At 53.8% G+C, this 15,000-nt stretch overlaps 1 protein-coding gene across 1 annotated transcript in view; it reads right to left on the bottom strand.

The window, feature by feature from the left end:
- Nucleotides 1–15,000, bottom strand: part of LOC144955317 (structural maintenance of chromosomes protein 3-like) — a 69,337-nt gene that overhangs the window by 48,567 nt on the left and 5,770 nt on the right. Inside the window, 3 exon segments of the mRNA XM_078885567.1 lie at nt 1,501–1,651; nt 3,708–3,849; nt 12,075–12,235. Of these exon segments, the coding sequence (XP_078741693.1) occupies nt 1,501–1,651; nt 3,708–3,849; nt 12,075–12,235 (454 nt within the window).

The raw sequence follows: 15,000 nt of genomic DNA, 5'->3' as shown, positions 1-15,000 counted from the left end.
TCTCCCCGTGTCTCTCTCTGCCCAGACACGGGGAGAGGGGCAGGAGGGGAGGAGTGGCCGTCAGTCAGTGACTCGTCTCCCGCCCCGTGTCTCTCTCTCTCTCTCCCCGTGTCTCTCTCTCTCTCACCCCCCGTGTCTCTCTCTCTCTCTCCCCGTGTCTCTCCCCCCGTGTCTCTCCCCCCCGTGTCTCCACTCCGTGTCTCTCTCCCCGTGTCTCTCTCCCCGTGTCACCCGCCCCGTGTCTCTCTCTCTCTCTCCCCGTGTCTCTCTCTCTCTCACCCCCCGTGTCTCTCTCTCTCTCTCCCCGTGTCTCTCCCCCCGTGTCTCTCCCCCCCGTGTCTCCACTCCGTGTCTCTCTCCCCGTGTCTCTCTCCCCGTGTCACCCGCCCCGTGTCTCTCTCTCTCTCTCCCCGTGTCTCTCTCTCTCTCACCCCCCGTGTCTCTCTCCCCGTGTCACCCGCCCCGTGTCTCTCTCTCTCTCTCCCCGTGTCTCTCTCCCCGTGTCTCCCGCCCCGTGTCTCTCTCTCTCTCTCCCCGTGTCTCTCTCTCTCTCACCCCCCGTGTGTCTCTCCCCGTGTCTCCCGCCCCGTGTCTCTCTCTCTCTCCCCGTGTCTCTCTCTCTCTCTCCCCGTGTCTCTCTCCCCGTGTCTCCCGCCCCGTGTCTCTCTCTCTCTCTCCCCGTGTCTCTCTCTCTCTCACCCCCCGTGTCTCTCTCCCCGTGTCTCCCGCCCCGTGTCTCTCTCTCTCTCCCCGTGTCTCTCTCTCTCTCTCCCCGTGTCTCTCTCCCCGTGTCTCCCGCCCCGTGTCTCTCTCTCTCTCCCCGTGTCTCTCTCTCTCTCTCCCCGTGTCTCTCTCCCCGTGTCTCCCGCCCCGTGTCTCTCTCTCTCACCCCCCGTGTCTCTCTCTCTCTCCCCGTGTCTCTCTCCCCGTGTCTCCCGCCCCGTGTCTCTCTCTCTCACCCCCCGTGTCTCTCTCTCTCTCTCTCTCTCCCCGTGTCTCTCTCCCCGTGTCTCCCGCCCCGTGTCTCTCTCTCTCACCCCCCGTGTCTCTCTCTCTCTCTCTCTCTCTCCCCGTGTCTCTCTCCCCGTGTCTCCCGCCCCGTGTCTCTCTCTCTCTCCCCGTGTCTCTCTCTGCCCAGACACGGGGAGAGGGGCAGGAGGGGAGGAGTGGCCGTCAGTCAGAGGAGTTCGTAGCTGGAAAATCGTATCTCTCTCCCCGTGTCTCCACTCCGTGTCTCCCGCCCCGTGTCTCTCTCACCGTGTCTCCCGCCCCGTGTCTCTCTCCCCGTGTTTCTCTCATCGTGTCTCTCTCTCTCTATATCTCCCTCCCCTCCCCCCTCCCGTGTCTCTCTCTCTACATCTCCCCGTGTCTCTCTCCCCGTGTCTCTCTCTCCCCGTGTCTCCCCCCCCCGTGTCTCTCTCTCTCTCCCCGTGTCTCCCCCCCACCGTCTCTCCCCCGTCTCTCCCCCGTCTCTCCCCCCTGTCTCCGCGTGTGTGTCACCCTCGAGCGTGATGCAGTCCAGGTTGAAAGCGCGTGCCAGCTGCGTGGAGACATCCATGCTGCGGCAAATCAGCGTCTTGCCGAACACGTGTTTGAAGGCCTTGTCAAAGATCGTGTCGTAGGTCAGCTTGCTGATCATGGGAATCGCGTCCTGCGGAAGGTAAAGACATACTACGTACGTACGTGTGTGTGTGTGTGTGTTGAACTACGGTGCAGTGGTGAGTCCGTGGGTGGCAGTGCTGAGTCTATGGCAGTGCTGAGTCTATGGCAGTGCTGAGTCTATGGCAGTGCTGAGTCTATGGGTGGCAGTGCTGAGTCTATGGGTGACAGTGCTGAGTCTATGACAGTGCTGAGTCTATGGGTGACAGTGCTGAGTCTATGACAGTGCTGAGTCTATGGGTGGCAGTGCTGAGTCTATGGGTGACAGTGCTGAGTCTATGGGTGACAGTGATGAGTCTATGACAGTGCTGAGTCTATGGGTGACAGTGCTGAGTCTATGGGTGATAGTGCTGAGTCTATGGGTGACAGTGATGAGTCTATGACAGTGCTGAGTCTATGGGTGACAGTGCTGAGTCTATGGGTGACAGTGCTGAGTCTATGGGTGACAGTGCTGAGTCTATGGGTGACAGTGCTGAGTCTATGGGTGGCAGTGCTGAGTCTATGACAGTGCTGAGTCTATGGGTGGCAGTGCTGAGTCTATGGGTGGCAGTGCTGAGTCTATGGGTGGCAGTGCTGAGTCTATGGGTGACAGTGCTGAGTCTATGGGTGGCAGTGCTGAGTCTATGACAGTGCTGAGTCTATGACAGTGCTGAGTCTATGGGTGGCAGTGCTGAGTCTATGGGTGGCAGTGCTGAGTCTATGACAGTGCTGAGTCTATGGGTGGCAGTGCTGAGTCTATGGGTGGCAGTGCTGAGTCTATGACAGTGCTGAGTCTATGACAGTGCTGAGTCTATGGGTGACAGTGCTGAGTCTATGGGTGACAGTGCTGAGTCTATGACAGTGCTGAGTCTATGACAGTGCTGAGTCTATGACAGTGCTGAGTCTATGGGTGGCAGTGCTGAGTCTATGGGTGGCAGTGCTGAGTCTATGGGTGACAGTGCTGAGTCTATGGGTGACAGTGCTGAGTCTATGGGTGACAGTGCTGAGTCTATGGGTGGCAGTGCTGAGTCTATGGGTGACAGTGCTGAGTCTATGGGTGACAGTGCTGAGTCTATGACAGTGCTGAGTCTATGGGTGGCAGTGCTGAGTCTATGGGTGGCAGTGCTGAGTCTATGGGTGACAGTGTTGAGTCTATGGGTAGCAGTGCTGAGTCTATGGGTGACAGTGCTGAGTCTATGGGTGACAGTGCTGAGTCTATGGGTGACAGTGCTGAGTCTATGACAGTGCTGAGTCTATGGGTGACAGTGCTGAGTCTATGACAGTGCTGAGTCTATGGGTGACAGTGCTGAGTCTATGGTGTAGTGTTGCTGAGTCTATGGGTGACAGTGCTGAGTCTATGGGTGGCAGTGCTGAGTCTATGGGTGACAGTGTTGAGTCTATGGGTGACAGTGTTGAGTCTATGGGTGACAGTGCTGAGTCTATGGGTGGCAGTGCTGAGTCTATGGGTGACAGTGTTGAGTCTATGGGTGACAGTGCTGAGTCTATGGGTGACAGTGCTGAGTCTATGGGTGACAGTGCTGAGTCTATGGGTGACAGTGCTGAGTCTATGGGTGGCAGTGCTGAGTCTATGGGTGACAGTGCTAAGTCTATGGGTGACAGTGCTGAGTCTATGGGTGACAGTGCTGAGTCTATGGGTGACAGTGCTGAGTCTATGGGTGACAGTGCTGAGTCTATGGGTGACAGTGCTGAGTCTATGGGTGACAGTGCTGAGTCTATGGGTGACAGTGCTGAGTCTATGGGTGACAGTGCTGAGTCTATGGGTGACAGTGCTGAGTCTATGGGTGACAGTGCTGAGTCTATGGGTGACAGTGCTGAGTCTATGGGTGACAGTGCTGAGTCTATGGGTGGCAGTGCTGAGTCTATGGGTGACAGTGCTGAGTCTATGGGTGACAGTGCTGAGTCTATGACAGTGCTGAGTCTATGGGTGACAGTGCTGAGTCTATGGGTGACAGTGCTGAGTCTATGGGTGACAGTGTTGAGTCACCCCGTGAGTCACCCCGTGAGTCACCCCGTGAGTCACCCCGTGTGTCCACCACCGCCCCACGTACGTTGGTGTCTGGGTAAGGGGTGTCGCGCACGTCCAGTTTGTTGAGGGGTAGGAAGGTGACCTCTCCCGGCAGGTTCTGTTTGTTGAACTCCACCAGGATCTTGGTGCTCACATCGTCAGAGTCCACGATGTGGTAGAACAGCCTGGGCACACACACACACACACATGCACACACAGTGACACACACATACAGTGACACACACATACACACACAGTGGTACACACACACATACACAGTGACACACACACAGTGATACACACACACAGTGACACACACACACACAGACACACACAGACACACAGTGACACACACACAGTGACACACACAGTGATACACACAGTGACACACACACACAGTGACACACACATACACACACAGTGGTACACACACACATACACAGTGATACACACAGAGTGACACACACACACACAGTGACACACACAGTGACACACACAGTGACACACACACACAGTGACACACACATACACACACAGTGGTACACACACACATACACACACAGTGGTACACACACACATACACAGTGACACACACACAGTGACACACACACACAGTGACACACACACACACAGACACACACAGACACACAGTGACACACACACAGTGATACACACAGTGATACACACAGTGACACACACACACAGTGACACACACAGTGACACACACATACACACACAGTGATACACACAGTGACACACACAGTGACACACAGTGGTACACACACACACACACAGTGACACACACACAGACACACACAGACACACAGTGACACACACACAGTGATACACACAGTGATACACACAGTGACACACACACACACAGACACACACAGACACACAGTGACACACACACAGTGATACACACAGTGATACACACAGTGACACACACAGTGACACACACACACAGTGACACACACATACACACACAGTGGTACACACACACACACACAGTGACACACACACACATACACACACACAGTGGTACACACACACATACACAGTGATACACACAGAGTGACACACACACACACAGTGACACACACACACAGTGATACACAGAGTGATAGACACACAGTGATACACACACACAGTGATACACATATACACACACACACAGTGGTACACACACACAGTGACACACACACACAGTGACACACACACACACACACAGTGATACACATATACACACACACACAGTGACACACACAGTGATACACACACACACAGTGATACACACACACACACACACAGTGACACACACACACAGTGATACACATACACACACAGTGATACACATATACACACACACACACAGTGACACACACACACAGTGACACACACACACACACACAGTGATACACATATACACACACACACACAGTGACACACACAGTGATACACACACACACAGTGATACACACACACACACACACAGTGACACACACACACAGTGATACACACACACACAGTGACACACACACACAGTGATACACAGAGTGATAGACACACAGTGATACACACACACACACAGTGATACACATATACACACACACACACACAGTGACACACACACACAGTGATACACACACACACAGTGATACACACACAGTGACACACACACGCAGTGTATGAGTGAGTGAGTGTGTGAGTGAGTGTATGAGTGAGTGTGTGAGTGAGTGAGTGTATGAATGAGTGAGTGTATGAGTGAGTGTATGAGTGAGTGAGTGAGTAGTGAGTGAGTGAGTGTATGAGTGAGTGTATGAGTGGTGAGTGCATGTCTGAGTGAGTGTCTGAGTATCTGAGTGAGTATCTGAGTGAGTGAGTGTCTGAGTGAGTGAGTGTCTGAGTGGTGAGTGAGTGAGTGTATGAGTATCTGAGTGAGTGAGTGTCTGAGTGAGTGACTGAGTGTCTGAGTGAGTGGTGAGTGAGTGTCTGAGTGGTGAGTGAGTATCTGAGTGAGTGGTGAGTGAGTGTATGAGTGAGTGGTGAGTGAGTGTCTGAGTGCGTATCTGAGTGAGTGAGTGAGTGTCTGAGTGAGTGTATGAGTGAGTGAGTGAGTGTCTGAGTGAGTGTCTGAGTGAGTGGTGAGTGAGTGTCTGAGTGGTGAGTGAGTATCTGAGTGAGTGAGTGACTGAGTGAGTGAGTGTATAAGTGAGTGTATAAGTGAGTGAGTGTCTGAGTGAGTATCTGAGTGAGTGTCTGAGTGAGTACCGGTTCCCGGCGGTGACTTCCACGCAGGTATAGAACGCCGGCTCTGAGCGAGTGAGTGAGTGTCTGAGTGAGTGTCTGAGTGAGTGAGTGACTGAGTGAGTGAGTGTCTGAGTGAGTGAGTGTATAAGTGAGTGTCTGAGTGAGTGAGTGTCTGAGTGAGTGAGTATCTGAGTGAGTGACTGAGTGAGTGTCTGAGTGAGTGTCTGAGTGAGTGACTGAGTGAGTACCGGTTCCCGGCCGTGACCTCCACGCAGGTATAGAACGCCGGCTCTGAGCGAGTGAGTGAGTGTCTGAGTGAGTGAGTGTCTGAGTGAGTGTCTGAGTGAGTGAGTGTCTGAGTGAGTGTCTGAGTGAGTGAGTGTCTGAGTGAGTGTCTGAGTGAGTGAGTGTCTGAGTACCGGTTCCCGGCGGTGACCTCCACGCAGGTATAGAACGCCGGCTCTGAGCGAGTGAGTGAGTGTCTGAGTGAGTGAGTGTCTGAGTGAGTGAGTGTCTGAGTGAGTGTCTGAGTGAGTGAGTGTCTGAGTGAGTGTCTGAGTGAGTGAGTGTCTGAGTACCGGTTCCCGGCGGTGACCTCCACGCAGGTATAGAACGCCGGCTCTGAGCGAGCGAGTGAGTGTCTGAGTGAGTGAGTGTCTGAGTGAGTGTCTGAGTGAGTGAGTGTCTGAGTGAGTGAGTGTCTGAGTGAGTGTCTGAGTGAGTACCGGTTCCCGGCGGTGACCTCCACGCAGGTATAGAACGCCGGCTCTGAGCGAGCGAGTGAGTGTCTGAGTGAGTGAGTGTCTGAGTGAGTGTCTGAGTGAGTGAGTGTCTGAGTGAGTGAGTGTCTGAGTGAGTGTCTGAGTGAGTACCGGTTCCCGGCGGTGACCTCCACGCAGGTATAGAACGCCGGCTCTGAGCGAGCGAGTGAGTGTCTGAGTGAGTGAGTGTCTGAGTGAGTGTCTGAGTGAGTGAGTGTCTGAGTGAGTGAGTGTCTGAGTGAGTGTCTGAGTGAGTACCGGTTCCCGGCGGTGACCTCCACGCAGGTATAGAACGCCGGCTCTGAGCGAGTGAGTGAGTGTCTGAGTGAGTGTCTGAGTGAGTGAGTGAGTGTCTGAGTGAGTGAGTGTATAAGTGAGTGTATAAGTGAGTGAGTGTCTGAGTGAGTGTCTGAGTGAGTGTCTGAGTGAGTACCGGTTCCCGGCCGTGACCTCCACGCAGGTATAGAACGCCGGCTCTGAGCGAGTGAGTGAGTGTCTGAGTGAGTGAGTGTCTGAGTGAGTGTCTGAGTGAGTGAGTGTCTGAGTGAGTGAGTAAATAAGTGAGTGTCTGAGTGAGTGAGTGTCTGAGTGAGTGAGTGAGTGTCTGAGTGAGTGAGTAAATAAGTGAGTGTCTGAGTGAGTGAGTGTCTGAGTGAGTGTCTGAGTGAGTACCGGTTCCCGGCTGTGACCTCCACGCAGGTATAGAACGCCGGCTCTGAGCGAGTGAGCGAGTGTCTGAGTGAGTGAGTGTCTGAGTGAGTGTCTGAGTGAGTGAGTGTCTGAGTGAGTGACTGAGTGAGTACCGGTTCCCGGCGGTGACCTCCACGCAGGTATAGAACGCCGGCTCTGAGTGAGTGAGTGAGTGTCTGAGTGAGTGAGTGTCTGAGTGAGTGTCTGAGTGTCTGAGTGAGTGTCTGAGTGAGTGTCTGAGTGAGTACCGGTTCCCGGCCGTGACCTCCACGCAGGTATAGAACGCCGGCTCTGAGTGAGTGAGTGTCTGAGTGAGTGTCTGAGTGAGTGAGTGTCTGAGTGTCTGAGTGAGTGTCTGAGTGAGTGAGTGTCTGAGTGAGTGTCTGAGTGAGTGAGTGTCTGAGTGAGTGTCTGAGTGAGTGAGTGTCTGAGTGAGTGTCTGAGTGAGTGAGTGTCTGAGTGAGTGAGTGTCTGAGTGAGTGTCTGAGTGAGTACCGGTTCCCGGCGGTGACCTCCACGCAGGTATAGAACGCCGGCTCTGAGCGAGCGAGTGAGTGTCTGAGTGAGTGAGTGTCTGAGTGAGTGTCTGAGTGAGTGAGTGTCTGAGTGAGTGAGTGTCTGAGTGAGTGTCTGAGTGAGTACCGGTTCCCGGCGGTGACCTCCACGCAGGTATAGAACGCCGGCTCTGAGCGAGCGAGTGAGTGTCTGAGTGAGTGAGTGTCTGAGTGAGTGTCTGAGTGAGTGAGTGTCTGAGTGAGTGAGTGTCTGAGTGAGTGTCTGAGTGAGTACCGGTTCCCGGCGGTGACCTCCACGCAGGTATAGAACGCCGGCTCTGAGCGAGTGAGTGAGTGTCTGAGTGAGTGTCTGAGTGAGTGAGTGAGTGTCTGAGTGAGTGAGTGTATAAGTGAGTGTATAAGTGAGTGAGTGTCTGAGTGAGTGTCTGAGTGAGTGTCTGAGTGAGTACCGGTTCCCGGCCGTGACCTCCACGCAGGTATAGAACGCCGGCTCTGAGCGAGTGAGTGAGTGTCTGAGTGAGTGAGTGTCTGAGTGAGTGTCTGAGTGAGTGAGTGTCTGAGTGAGTGAGTAAATAAGTGAGTGTCTGAGTGAGTGAGTGTCTGAGTGAGTGAGTGAGTGTCTGAGTGAGTACCGGTTCCCGGCTGTGACCTCCACGCAGGTATAGAACGCCGGCTCTGAGCGAGTGAGCGAGTGTCTGAGTGAGTGAGTGTCTGAGTGAGTGTCTGAGTGAGTGAGTGTCTGAGTGAGTGAGTGTCTGAGTGAGTGACTGAGTGAGTACCGGTTCCCGGCGGTGACCTCCACGCAGGTATAGAACGCCGGCTCTGAGTGAGTGAGTGAGTGTCTGAGTGAGTGAGTGTCTGAGTGAGTGTCTGAGTGTCTGAGTGAGTGTCTGAGTGAGTGTCTGAGTGAGTACCGGTTCCCGGCCGTGACCTCCACGCAGGTATAGAACGCCGGCTCTGAGTGAGTGAGTGTCTGAGTGAGTGTCTGAGTGAGTGTCTGAGTGAGTACCGGTTCCCGGCCGTGACCTCCACGCAGGTATAGAACGCCGGCTCTGAGTGAGTGAGTGTCTGAGTGAGTGTCTGAGTGAGTGAGTGTCTGAGTGTCTGAGTGAGTGTCTGAGTGAGTGAGTGTCTGAGTGAGTGTCTGAGTGAGTGAGTGTCTGAGTGAGTGTCTGAGTGAGTGTCTGAGTGAGTACCGGTTCCCGGCGGTGACCTCCACGCAGGTATAGAACGCCGGCTCTGAGCGAGTGAGTGAGTGTCTGAGTGAGTGAGTGTCTGAGTGAGTGTCTGAGTGAGTGAGTGTCTGAGTGAGTGAGTGTCTGAGTGAGTGTCTGAGTGAGTACCGGTTCCCGGCGGTGACCTCCACGCAGGTATAGAACGCCGGCTCTGAGCGAGTGAGTGAGTGTCTGAGTGAGTGAGTGTCTGAGTGAGTGTCTGAGTGAGTGAGTGTCTGAGTACCGGTTCCCGGCGGTGACCTCCACGCAGGTATAGAACGCCGGCTCTGAGCGAGTGAGTGAGTGTCTGAGTGAGTGAGTGAGTGTCTGAGTGAGTGAGTGAGTGTCTGAGTGAGTGAGTGTCTGAGTGAGTGTCTGAGTGAGTGTCTGAGTGAGTACCGGTTCCCGGCGGTGACCTCCACGCAGGTATAGAACGCCGGCTCTGAGTGAGTGAGTGTCTGAGTGAGTGTCTGAGTGAGTGAGTGTCTGAGTGAGTGAGTGTATAAGTGAGTGTCTGAGTGAGTGAGTGTCTGAGTGAGTGAGTGAGTGTCTGAGTGAGTACCGGTTCCCGGCTGTGACCTCCACGCAGGTATAGAACGCCGGCTCTGAGCGAGTGAGTGAGTGTCTGAGTGAGTGAGTGTCTGAGTGAGTGTCTGAGTGAGTGAGTGTCTGAGTGAGTGAGTGTCTGAGTGAGTGTCTGAGTGAGTGAGTGTCTGAGTGAGTGTCTGAGTGAGTACCGGTTCCCGGCGGTGACCTCCACGCAGGTATAGAACGCCGGCTCTGAGTGAGTGAGTGTCTGAGTGAGTGTCTGAGTGAGTGAGTGTCTGAGTGAGTGAGTGTATAAGTGAGTGTCTGAGTGAGTGAGTGTCTGAGTGAGTGAGTGAGTGTCTGAGTGAGTACCGGTTCCCGGCTGTGACCTCCACGCAGGTATAGAACGCCGGCTCTGAGCGAGTGAGTGAGTGTCTGAGTGAGTGAGTGTCTGAGTGAGTGTCTGAGTGAGTGAGTGTCTGAGTGAGTGAGTGTCTGAGTGAGTGTCTGAGTGAGTGAGTGTCTGAGTGAGTGTCTGAGTGAGTGTCTGAGTGAGTACCGGTTCCCGGCGGTGACCTCCACGCAGGTATAGAACGCCGGCTCTGAGCGAGTGAGTGTCTGAGTGAGTGAGTGAGTGTCTGAGTGAGTGAGTGTCTGAGTGAGTGAGTGTCTGAGTGAGTGTCTGAGTGAGTGTCTGAGTGAGTACCGGTTCCCGGCGGTGACCTCCACGCAGGTATAGAACGCCGGCTCTGAGCGAGTGAGTGAGTGTCTGAGTGAGTGAGTGTCTGAGTGAGTGTCTGAGTGAGTGAGTGTCTGAGTGAGTGTCTGAGTGAGTGAGTGTCTGAGTACCGGTTCCCGGCGGTGACCTCCACGCAGGTATAGAACGCCGGCTCTGAGCGAGTGAGTGAGTGTCTGAGTGAGTGAGTGTCTGAGTGAGTGAGTGTCTGAGTGAGTGAGTGTCTGAGTGAGTGACTGAGTGAGTACCGGTTCCCGGCGGTGACCTCCACGCAGGTATAGAACGCCGGCTCTGAGCGAGTGAGTGTCTGAGTGAGTGAGTGTCTGAGTGAGTGTCTGAGTGAGTGAGTGTATAAGTGAGTGAGTGTCTGAGTGAGTGAGTGTCTGAGTGAGTGAGTGAGTGTCTGAGTGAGTGTCTGAGTGAGTGAGTGTCTGAGTGAGTGAGTGAGTGTCTGAGTGAGTGAGTGAGTGTCTGAGTGAGTGAGTGTCTGAGTGAGTGTCTGAGTGAGTGTCTGAGTGAGTACCGGTTCCCGGCGGTGACCTCCACGCAGGTATAGAACGCCGGCTCTGAGTGAGTGAGTGTCTGAGTGAGTGTCTGAGTGAGTGAGTGTCTGAGTGAGTGAGTGTATAAGTGAGTGTCTGAGTGAGTGAGTGTCTGAGTGAGTGAGTGAGTGTCTGAGTGAGTACCGGTTCCCGGCTGTGACCTCCACGCAGGTATAGAACGCCGGCTCTGAGCGAGTGAGTGAGTGTCTGAGTGAGTGAGTGTCTGAGTGAGTGTCTGAGTGAGTGAGTGTCTGAGTGAGTGAGTGTCTGAGTGAGTGTCTGAGTGAGTGAGTGTCTGAGTGAGTGTCTGAGTGAGTACCGGTTCCCGGCGGTGACCTCCACGCAGGTATAGAACGCCGGCTCTGAGTGAGTGAGTGTCTGAGTGAGTGTCTGAGTGAGTGAGTGTCTGAGTGAGTGAGTGTATAAGTGAGTGTCTGAGTGAGTGAGTGTCTGAGTGAGTGAGTGAGTGTCTGAGTGAGTACCGGTTCCCGGCTGTGACCTCCACGCAGGTATAGAACGCCGGCTCTGAGCGAGTGAGTGAGTGTCTGAGTGAGTGAGTGTCTGAGTGAGTGTCTGAGTGAGTGAGTGTCTGAGTGAGTGAGTGTCTGAGTGAGTGTCTGAGTGAGTGAGTGTCTGAGTGAGTGTCTGAGTGAGTGTCTGAGTGAGTACCGGTTCCCGGCGGTGACCTCCACGCAGGTATAGAACGCCGGCTCTGAGCGAGTGAGTGAGTGTCTGAGTGAGTGAGTGTCTGAGTGAGTGAGTGTCTGAGTGAGTGAGTGTCTGAGTGAGTGTCTGAGTGAGTGAGTGTCTGAGTGAGTGAGTGTCTGAGTGAGTGAGTGTCTGAGTGACTGAGTGAGTGTCTGAGTGAGTACCGGTTCCCGGCGGTGACCTCCACGCAGGTATAGAACGCCGGCTCTGAGCGAGTGAGTGAGTGTCTGAGTGAGTGAGTGAGTGTCTGAGTGAGTGAGTGTCTGAGTGAGTGAGTGTCTGAGTGAGTGAGTGTCTGAGTGAGTGAGTGTCTGAGTGAGTGTCTGAGTGAGTGTCTGAGTGAGTACCGGTTCCCGGCGGTGACCTCCACGCAGGTATAGAACGCCGGCTCTGAGCGAGTGAGTGAGTGTCTGAGTGAGTGAGTGTCTGAGTGAGTGAGTGTCTGAGTGAGTGTCTGAGTGAGTACCGGTTCCCGGCGGTGACCTCCACGCAGGTATAGAACGCCGGCTCGCACTCGAAGTTGTTCATGACGATGCCGCGGTACCCGTTGATCACGTGATGATTGATGCCCCTCCGCCGGAAGTAGTCCAACACCTTGCTGATGCTGTCCATGCCGTTCAGGATGGCCTGCAGATACACAGACAGAGACACACAGAGAGAGACACAGAGAGAGACACAGAGATAGAGAGACACAGAGAGACACAGTATGGCCTGCAGATACACAGACAGAGACACAGAGAAAGACACAGAGAGAGACACAGAGAGTGACACAGACAGAGACACAGAGATAGAGACACAGAGAGAGACACAGAGAGACACAGGATGGCCTGCAGATACACAGACAGAGACACAGAGAGACACAGAGAGAGACACAGAGATAGAGACACAGAGAGACACAGTATGGCCTGCAGATACACAGACAGAGACACAGAGAAAGACACAGAGAGAGACACAGAGAGAGACACAGACAGAGACACAGAGAGAGACACAGGATGGCCTGCAGATACACAGACAGAGACACAGAGAGACACAGAGAGAGACACAGAGAGAGACACAGAGAGAGACACAGAGAGACACAGGATGGCCTGCAGATACACAGACAGAGACACACAGAGAGAGACACAGAGAGAGACACAGAGATAGAGACACAGAGAGACACAGTATGGCCTGCAGATACACAGACAGAGACACAGAGAAAGACACAGAGAGAGACACAGAGAGTGACACAGACAGAGACACAGAGATAGAGACACAGAGAGAGACACAGAGAGACACAGGATGGCCTGCAGATACACAGACAGAGACACAGAGAGACACAGAGAGAGACACAGAGATAGAGACACAGAGAGACACAGTATGGCCTGCAGATACACAGACAGAGACACAGAGAGAGACACAGAGAGAGACACAGACAGAGACACAGAGAGAGACACAGAGAGAGACACAGGATGGCCTGCAGATACACAGACAGAGACACAGAGAGAGACACAGAGAGAGACACAGACAGAGACACAGAGAGACACAGAGAGAGACACAGAGAGAGACATAGAGAGATAGAGACACAGAGAGAGACACAGGATAGCCTGCAGATACACAGACAGAGACACAGAGAGAGACACAGAGAGAGACACAGACAGAGACACAGAGATAGAGACACAGAGAGACACAGTATGGCCTGGAGATACACAGACAGAGACACAGAGAGAGACACAGAGAGAGACACAGACAGAGACACAGAGAGAGACACAGAGAGAGACACAGACAGAGACACAGAGATAGAGACACAGAGAGATACACAGACAGATACACAGACAGAGACACAGAGAGAGACACAGAGAGAGACACAGAGAGAGACACAGAGAGACACAGGATGGCCTGCAGATACACAGACAGAGACACAGAGATAGAGACACAGAGAGACACAGGATGGCCTGGAGATACACAGACAGAGACACAGAGAGAGACACAGAGAGAGACACAGAGAGAGACACAGGATGGCCTGCAGATACACAGACAGAGACACAGAGAGAGACACAGAGAGAGACACAGAGATAGAGACACAGAGAGACACAGGATGGCCTGGAGATACACAGAGTGTCTCCGTGTCTCCCCGTGTCTCTCCGTGTCTCCGTGTCTCCGTGTCTCTCTGTGTCTCTGTGTCTCTCTCCGTGTCTCTCCGTGTCTCTGTGTGTCTCCGTGTCTCTCTGTGTCTCTGTGTCTCTCTGCGTGTCTCTGTGTGTCTCTGTGTGTCTCCGTGTCTCTCTGTGTCTCTCTGTGTCTCTGTGTCTCTCTGCGTGTCTCTGTGTGTCTCTGTGTGTCTCCGTGTCTCTCTGTGTCTCTCTGTCTCAGTGTCTCTCTCTGTGTCTCCCTTTGTGTCCCCGTGTCTCAGTGTGTCTCTATCTCTGTGTCTCCGTGTCTCTGTCTCTCTCTCTCTGTGTCTCTGTGGCTGTGTCTCTCTCTCTGTCTCCGTGTCTCTCTGTGTCTCCGTGTCTCTCTCCGTGTCTCTGTGTGTCTCCGTGTCTCTCTGTGTCTCTCTGTCTCAGTGTCTCTCTCTGTGTCTCCCTTTGTGTCCCCGTGTCTCAGTGTGTCTCTATCTCTGTGTCTCCGTGTCTCTGTCTCTCTCTCTCTGTGTCTCTGTGGCTGTGTCTCTCTCTCTGTCTCCGTGTCTCTCTGTGTCTCCGTGTCTCTCTCCGTGTCTCTGTGTGTCTCCGTGTCTCTCTGTCTCAGTGTCTCTGTGTGTCTCTATCTCTGTGCCTCTGTGTCTGTGTCTCTCTCTCTCTGTGTCTCTCTCTCTCTGTCTCCGTGTCTCTCTCTGTCTCCCCTTGTGTCTCCGTGTCTCTCCGTGTCCCCGTGTCTCCCCGTGTCTCTGTGTCTGTCCCCGTGTCTCCCTGTCTCTCTTTCTGTGTCTCTCTGTCTCTGTGTCTCTCTGTCTCTGTGTCTCTGTGTCTGTCTCTGTGTCTCCGTGTCTCTCTCTGTGTCCCCGTGTGTCCCCGTCACCTTGCCCGTGGCTGCCCTCTTGAGCTGCTGCTTCTCCAGCTCCTCGCTGTCTCTGTGTCTCTGTGTCTCCCTGTGTCTCTGTGTCTGTGTCTCCGTGTCTCTGTCCCCATGTGTCTGTGTGTCTCCGTGTCTCTCAGTGTCTCACCGTGTCTCTGTGTCTCTCTGTCTCTCTCTCTATCTCCGTGTCTCTGTGTCTCTCTGTCTCTCTCTCTATCTCCGTGTCTCCCCTTGTGTCTCTCTGTCTCTGTGTCTCTCTGTCTTTCTCTCGATCTCCGTGTCTCCCCTTGTGTCTCTCTGTCTCTGTGTCTCCCTGTGTCTCTGTGTCTGTGTCTCCGTGTCTCTGTCCCCATGTGTCTGTGTGTCTCCGTGTCTCTCAGTGTCTCACCGTGTCTCTG

The sequence above is a fragment of the Lampetra fluviatilis genome, unplaced genomic scaffold, assembly GCF_964198595.1.
Source record: "Lampetra fluviatilis unplaced genomic scaffold, kcLamFluv1.1 SCAFFOLD_445, whole genome shotgun sequence".
NCBI lineage: Eukaryota > Metazoa > Chordata > Hyperoartia > Petromyzontiformes > Petromyzontidae > Lampetra > Lampetra fluviatilis.
Note: the sequence above shows the minus strand (reverse complement) of the source record. Positions and strands in the feature narration are given on the sequence as shown.